General features: G+C 38.8%; 1 protein-coding gene across 1 annotated transcript; it reads right to left on the bottom strand.

The window, feature by feature from the left end:
- Positions 1–1,019: 1,019 nt before the first annotated feature.
- On the bottom strand, positions 1,020–8,060 carry olfcb1 (olfactory receptor C family, b1). Its single transcript, XM_008277238.1, has 6 exons — positions 7,855–8,060; positions 6,917–7,208; positions 5,323–6,159; positions 4,993–5,208; positions 2,961–3,078; positions 1,020–2,753 (listed from the first exon to the last, which is right to left on the bottom strand). The coding sequence occupies exons 1-6, from the start codon at positions 8,058–8,060 to the stop codon at positions 1,603–1,605; spliced, it is 2,820 nt and encodes a 939-aa protein (XP_008275460.1). The 3' UTR covers positions 1,020–1,602.

Genomic DNA, 8,060 nt, shown 5'->3' with positions numbered 1-8,060 from the left:
ATTTTAAAAGCTACCCAAAGCAGCTCTGGTTTGAAACTACTCAAACTGCTTCCTGTTGTTTGTACATATTGTGAATCCTCAGATCATTCCAAGAGAAAACCTAAAAAAAATTAAAAATCCTGCATCAATACTATTCTTGAGCATGATCTTGAGCATGGCAAATCTCTGCTTTCATTTTTAATTGATGGAGTCAATGGATGTTTTTCATTGTTTGTTTATCTGAAAAACTAGGCCACTTCAAATAAGTTGAAAGTAGGTCAGTACGCCTACATTCATCGGTCACATTCCTTCTGCAACGAGAATTCTCGTGTTTTGATCGTTGATAGTCACAATAAACACAAGTATGCTTGTATGCACCTTTAATGGTACACAAACAGATAAATGACTGAACTGCAGAAACAAAATAGGTAGTGTACCCTACACAGTGTAAATAATAAACTCAATGATGGATGAATTCCATTAAGCTGCCTCTGTTCTCATAGAATTTAAGTTTGCTGTCATGACTTTCTGTGACTCTTTAAAATAACCAAACCATGATTAGGATTACAAGTGGCACCTGCATTTTCCTAACTTTCCGAAAACAAGTCAAAGTAGCTGCTGGCATAAAGGCTAATTGGCTTTTCGAAAGTCTTTATCTGTATATCCAATCTTTACTATAAGTATAGATTGGATATACAAGCTAGCCTTTTATTACTATTTTTACTGTGAGAATGCTGTCCTTTACTCTCTCCTCTATCACTCACCCTAGCTGGTCCAGGCAGATGGGAGCCTTCCCTGACCCAGGTTGTGCTGGGAATTTTTTCCTGTTTAAAGGTTGATTTTCTTTCCACTCTCACCAAGTGCTTGCTTAAAGGGAAACGTTAATAATATTGTAAGGTATTAACCTTGCTATGTGAAGTAACTTATTTTTGAATTGTCACTATAAAAAATGTAATTATATTGAATTAGTGTTTGATTTGGAAAGTAAGTACATTATAGTGTTCATTGCCTGAGTAATTGAAGCAAGAAGTACCAAAAGAAACAATAAGAGAGAAATATTTATTTTTTGTCAAACCGGTCACTTTATGAAAAATGATGAATAGCCCAATTTCCAAACTTGAGTTTCAAACATTCTCAAACATTATTCACAATGATCCATTTAAAACAGGCCAACACAATATTATATATAAAAGACAGTTAATTTTATATCAAAAATAAAATAAATACACAAACAAAAATGTGACTTTATTCTCAGTGGGTCACAAATCATGCACATCATGTGCAACTTCCCATTACCTTTACACAAAGAAAACCAGACTAAGCTTAGCTACAGTCTTTGTTGTTACCCTATTGTCCTCTTCAACTGCCTTCGTTGTGTTATAATGAATAAAAAATGATGCACATATGAAACAATTCACAAACAGGTATTTTAAAAAAACATTTTGTTTTGCTAGCTGCAAACAATACAAATTAGCCATCTTTAGTCTTCTGCATGTAGAAGTATACAACATTTTTTCAGTGGAAAACATATTTACATGGATTTCCTAAACAAACGAGCTCTCAAAATCTTGGCCTGGAAAAGGAAAATACATATGTATAAAGTAATTTTCCTTGGAACCATTTTTACAAGGAGAGGCTTCTGTGTCTGTTTCTCAGTTTTGTTACATGATTAGTAAACAGTGGATAGGGGTGAATCTTTTCTTTGGACATTGGAATTATGGCCATCTCTGAATCAGTAGGGCTGATCACACTTAGTGTCTCTGAACTCCTCAGTACAGTTGAATTACTAGACACTGAAACCCTGCTGGTGTTTTCGGAGACTGTGTTCATCGTAGGGGTATCTTTGTCTGTTTCTGGACTTGGACTGGAGATGACTCGCCATCTCCTCAGGATACTCTCCAGTGTATCAGTCTTTGACCCCCAAAGTGCTTCGTAGCACTTGGGTAAGAAATGACAGAAAATGACGCCGTAGCTGGATACTAGAATGGCTGAAGGCTGCACAGTAGTGCTCTCTTCAGTACTGGTAATGTAGACTGGGATGAAACACACCCATACAAACAAGTACATCAGCATGCTAAAAATGATGTAACCTGTTTCACTGAATTCCTGGGGAACCTTCCTGCCCTTGAAAGCCAAAAGGAAACCAACCAATGCTAGCAGAGCTATGTAGCTCAGCATAATCCCAAAACCTATGTATGTCTTTCCTTCTGAACATTGTATCATTTTAGTCATGCTTTGTGGAGATGGAGGTTTGTCATCAATATCAGGAGAATCAAAGATCAGCCAGAAAAGACAGATGATTCCCTGGAGAGCAGTCAACACAATAACAATCACAGGTGGCTTGTAAAGTCTGTGTAGTCGCCTGTTTGTGATCTGACCAAAGGGCAGGAAGACCAGGAAGGTACGATAAGCCTTAACTAGGATGCAGGACACACACAGAGTGAAACCCATGGCGTACATGACCTGGCGAGCACGGCAGAGGTGCACGTTTGGCTTACCCACAAATAATATCACACTTGCAAAGCTCACAGCCAGACCGGCCTTCATCACACAGGACAATCTCACTTCGGCTTTTTTCATCGGTAGGGAATTTCTGTACACCAAAAATACAATGCAGGTGAACATTAAGAGCAAAAAGCCAAAGGCAGCGGCTGCTATAATGGTGATCGGATGAGGGTCACTCCAGCGCAGGAAAAACTCTGATCTTGGCTTGCATTTCGTCCAACCCTTTAGAGACCAAGTTCCTTTGGGACACCTCTTACAGTTAGGAAGATCTGTTACATGAAATTGAGGTATACATATTTAGTAAGAGATTAAACTGGCCTATTCAGGTGTACAGCAGTCAATCAAATATGCAATTTATAGAGACAGGAATGAAATTTAATTTGAACTCTCTCTTCAATGTGTTCTGTAAACAGATCTCATGGCATACATTTTGAAGCTACGATGGAATCTAAAATATGACGGTCAATTTGGCATACCCTTGTCATCTGAATAGGTCCCCTCCACGCACTCAGTGCAGTTGTAACAGCAGGACATGTTCAAGATCTTCTTCACCCAACCAGGAGAGCAGCTCTTTGAGCATCTGGACTGAGGGGTCTAGGAGAGCAAAAGCAAGAGCAACCTGTAACTGATCAGTCTGCAGAGAGATTGGCTACGAAAGTTTGTTTTGTCTTTGCTTGTTCTTCGAAACTAGGTCTTTATAGAAGACTGAAACAGCTACCACTGTAAAATATCACTAATGTCCTTAGCATCCGAAAGCTCCAGCTCAAAACCTTGGGTAAAGCATTGCAACAAATAAGTATTGTTGTTCCCATGATTTATTACAGGTTCAGTATGCTTGACACAAAGTACATTAGGCTCTACATTTACATTCACTTAGGCACATACTTAGGTCCTAAATTTCTTTGGTACACACGTGGACAAAATTGTTGGTACCCCTCGGTTAATGAAAGAAAAACCCACCAACGGTCACAGAAATAGCTTGAATCTGACAAAAATAATAGTAAATAAAAATTCTATGAAAATTAACCAATGAAAATCAGACATTGCTTTTTAGCCGTGGTTCAATGGAATTATTTTAAAAAATGAACTCATGAAACAGGCCTGGACAAAAATGATGGTACCCGTAAAAAAGACTGAAAATAATAATGAGTCACTGTGCTGTTTGGTGACATGGTGTGTACCACACTAAACATGGACCAGAGGAAGCCAAGGACAGAGTTGTCTCAGGAGATTAGAAAGAAAATTATAGACAAGCATGTTAAGGGTAAAGGCTATAAGACCATCTCCAAGCAGCTTGATGGTCCTGTGACTACAGTTGCACATATTATTCAGAAATTTAAGATCCATGGGACTGTAGCCAACCTCCCTGGACGTGGTCGCAGGAGGAAAACTGATGACAAATGGAAGAGATGGATAATACGAATGGTAACAAAAGAGCCCAGAACAACCACTAAAGACATCAAAGGTGAACTCCAAGGTCAAGGTACATCAGTGTCAGATTGCACCGTCAGTCGTTGTTTGAGCCAAAGTGGACTTCATGGGAGACGACCAAGGAGGACACCATTGTTGAAAACTATTCAATAAAAAAAAAAGCCAGAATTTGCCAAACTGACAAGCCACAAAGCTTCTGGGAGAATGTCCTATGGACAGACGAGACAAAACTGGAACTTTTAGACAAGGCACATCAGCTCTATGTTCACAGACACAAAAATTAAGCATATCAAGAAAAGAACACTGTCCCGACTGTGAAACATGGAGGAGGCTCTGTTATGTTCTGGGGCTGTTTTGCTGCATCTGGCGCGGGGTGTCTTGAATCTGTACAGGGTACAATGGAATCTCAAGACTGTCAAGGTATCAAGGTATTCTAGAGAGAAATGTGGTGCCCAGTGTCAGAAAGGTCGCAGGTCATGGGTCTTGCAACAGGATAATGAGCCAAAACACACAGCTAAAAACACCCAAGAATGGCTAAGAGGAAAACATTGGTATATTCTGAAGCAGCCTTCTATGAGACCTGATCTAAATCTTATTGAACATCTGTGGAAGGAGCTGAAACATGCTGTCTGAAGGCACCCTTTAAACCTGAGACAACTGGAGCAGTCTGCTCATCAGGAGTGGGCCAAAATACCTGCTGAGAGGTGCACAAGTCTCATTGACAGTTACAGAAATTGTTTGATTGCAGTGATTGCCTCAAAAGGTTGTACAACAAAATATTTAGTTAAGGGTACCATCATTTTTGTCCAGGCCTGTTTCATGAGTTTTTTTTTTTTTTTTTTTAAATAATTCTGTTAAACCGGTTCAAAAGCAGTGTCTGATTTTCATTGTTTCATTTTCAAAGAATTTTTATTTAGTATTACTTTTGTCAGATTCAAGTTATTTCTGTGACCGTTGGTGGGTTTTTCTTTCATTAACCGGGGAGTATCAACAATTTTGTCCACGTGTATAAATACCTGACTTTTTACTTTATTGAAGATGCAAGGATTATCTTGTGTGGGCACAGCATTGTCTTACCGATGTATTATCTGTTAAAAGCCAGGTGGTTTCTTTAACATCGAGTTCTATTTTACGATCAAGGATATGATATATCCCAATCTTCTGAATTCTTCTGCGTCGTCCATCTTTTTCCCACCTTATCAGATCATACCCATTGACGAAATCGCCATGTTCGTCGAAGAAGAATTTTTGGTTGTTAAACTCAAACTGAACTTTTTTCAGTTCTCTGAGAAGCTGCACAGGAAAGGGACAATGTCAATTAAAAAAGAAAACACATTACATTAGAATTCTCAAAATATATGGAAGCTACACGTATTAATTTGAATGGGAAATGAAAATCCATCTCACCTTCCATGGTGGAAAATTGATTTCCCCTGAGCATGTGGAATCGTTACACTTAAGTAGCTTTCTGAGAGCATTTGCTACAGCCCACACAGCCACTCTGTGCAGGTAGGATTCGCTTGTATCAGTTGACTTCACAAGATAGTCATCATTTTGCGCTTGGGGGTCATTGAAGTTACATGCATTGTGAGATTTAAACCTCAGGATATCAGTACAGTAGGATGGAGGATTGCTTGAGAAACATTCTGAGGAACAGTTGAATCTCAAGTTCTTGTATTTTTCAATGAAGTGGTTGTATCCCCCTGGTGTTACTGTAAGATTCTTGAGATAATTGTCAAACGATTCACTCTTGGAGGAAACAAAGGTAAAGCCCAAGATGTCCCCAACCTTGTTGATGTCATCCATTTGGGCAATGGATGAGCTCCTGGACCAGGCATCACTGGAAATCCAAACCCTAGATGTATTGGTCTTAATCATTTCCTTGAAGAGGACCTTCACAAGCTCTGATTTGAGAATTAGCAGCACTATTTGGGCATTGGAAGAGCGGATAGTCTGGACGGCCTGCTTGATACGTTCCTCGCTGTTGGAATGATCAAGATAATGAGGCAACACTTCCTGGTAGGCCACGCAAACGTCATTTGCCTCTGCATCCCCAAGAAAGCTCTGGAAAGCTGCTTTGCCATAGTCGTCATCCCCATACACAACCCCGACCCAGTTCCACTGATAGTAAGCCATCATTTTGGCCAAAGCTTCAGTCTGATGTATATCACTGGGAACAGTACGTATGACAACTGGGAAGCGCAGCTTATCACTCAGGGCTGGTGAAGATGATGAGCTGCTCAGCTGTGAAGACAAAAAAATATCACAGAAGAATTTAAAATACATAAAATAGTCAACTTAACTTAAAAACACAAGCATTGTTTAAAAACAGACTTGAACAGTACTTTCTCACCATAGGTTATTGCACCAAAAAGTCCCCTAAAATCCACTAACGTTCACCCCGCACCCTATGCTTTGAATTTCAGCAACAGAATAAATTTATTTTGACATTTATTCTCAATAGGATTAGCAAAAAAATTGTAGGAAATGCGCTTGGGTTCATATGTGGTGTGCAGTTTTACTGGGAATATTATCAAAAGCTAAGCTTAAAATCGTGATTTTCATTCAGATCACTTTGTTCTACATGAAATACTATTGTTTATACTAATATACTAATCAAATTTTGTAAAACACAAAAAAATATGTGCTTCTCGTGTAACAGAGAATCCATCAGTGAATCAGCTGCAACCAACAGTCATATAACAAAAAATCATGGACTATTCAGCTAACTGCAGGCTGTGCTTATAATGAGCAGATAGGAGACAGATGGAAACAAATGTAAGTAGCAAAATATCTACAGGATGCAGGGCCACTATTTTTTCCCCAGTACTTGTAACGCTTGTGTATATACTGATTCATTTTTAAAAATTTCTGTAAAATAAAGAATCACAGAAATACTAGGACAGTCTCTGATGATAAATGGATGAATGATCTCAAATTAGGCCATGAATTTACTCTCCAGTAAAAGGTATGAGTTGATCAGAAACCATTTGTGACTTACTAGAGGGACCATGTACACATTCAGCAGCCTGGCCACGGAGATGGACACTTCAGAGTATCGCGCTCCTATAATAACCTTGACTCTCGGCCTGAAGTCGCTGTAGTTGCACTTCACATCTAGAGAGCCGTTGATTGCCAGCATGTGCTCAACATTCTGCAATGCTCTGCTTGGATACGAACATGTGTCACACATCAGATATCCAAGACGCACTCCAGGGAGGATACCAGCTGCATTAATCACCTCAATTTCATGCATTACGGCCAAGGATCTCACGAATGATGATAGATCAAAACTGAAAGGGGGAAAAAAAAAAAAGACATTGTCATACAGGGATCAATAAAGTTTTATTCTATTCTATTCTATTCTATTCTATTCTATTCTATTCTATTCTATTCTATTCTTTGGTTAAAGAACTGTAGTGTAAAAGCAAATGTTTACACATTTTTTTGTACAAAGTATCCAAAGCCTTCCTTTCCTTTTTCAGTTCTGAACTGAAGAACAAAACTATAGTTGCTTTTTCTTGAGCACTTAGGATAACCATTCAACAAAGCTCTTTTTCTTTCCTGGTTTTAGTACAGTGATCCACATTTCATTAAATTTAAAATGTGACAAAGGCTCCCGAAAGCACATTATTTACAGTTAAGTTTGTGTAGTTTCAATTGTGTGTGTAAAGACTTCATTAATTGTTCTTTTCTAAAAAAGTTCCATCTAATACACAACCCCCTATTTAGTCAGTAACAGCTGTAATTTCTTTGCACCTCTAATTAAATCTGTTAATTATACAGTAAATACCAGCCTTATAACTGATGTTACTGAACCTGCTCTAAAAAAAAATCTCCTCTGCAACTCCGCCAAATGTAATGCAGAAATGAACACATTCATTATACATCTCCTGGCATATCATCTAAAGAGATAAATACTAGAGTTGTAATACTCACTCTGAGCAGTCAAAGTTTTCAGGTGTGATCCGTTCATGAACCGCCTTCACTTTACCATGAGATGGTAACATGATACCTATGACAACATCTCCCGGAGCCTGGGCCCCGCAAACAGACTCATCAATGTCACATCCATCCACAATGGCCAGGAAGCTGCTCAGCACCGTAAAGGCTGAGAGGAGGCTCAGCAAACGACACATCTGCAT

This window comes from Stegastes partitus, unplaced genomic scaffold (assembly GCF_000690725.1).
Source record: "Stegastes partitus isolate 25-593 unplaced genomic scaffold, Stegastes_partitus-1.0.2 Scaffold92, whole genome shotgun sequence".
Classification (NCBI taxonomy): domain Eukaryota; kingdom Metazoa; phylum Chordata; class Actinopteri; family Pomacentridae; genus Stegastes; species Stegastes partitus.
This window is presented reverse-complemented; position numbering and strand designations above follow the sequence as displayed.

Bases quoted from the DNA above. Each gene is read 5' to 3' on its own strand.
- olfcb1 (XM_008277238.1), bottom strand. From the start codon at position 8,060: ATGCAGATGTGTCGTTTGCTGAGCCTCCTCTCAGCCTTTACGGTGCTG. The intron at 5,209-5,322 runs GTGAGATGGATT...TTTCCTGTGCAG, and splicing joins TCAATTTTCCACCATGGAAG to CTTCTCAGAGAACTGAAAAA. The intron at 2,754-2,960 runs GTATGCCAAATT...TTCATGTAACAG, and splicing joins GACCTATTCAGATGACAAGG to ATCTTCCTAACTGTAAGAGG.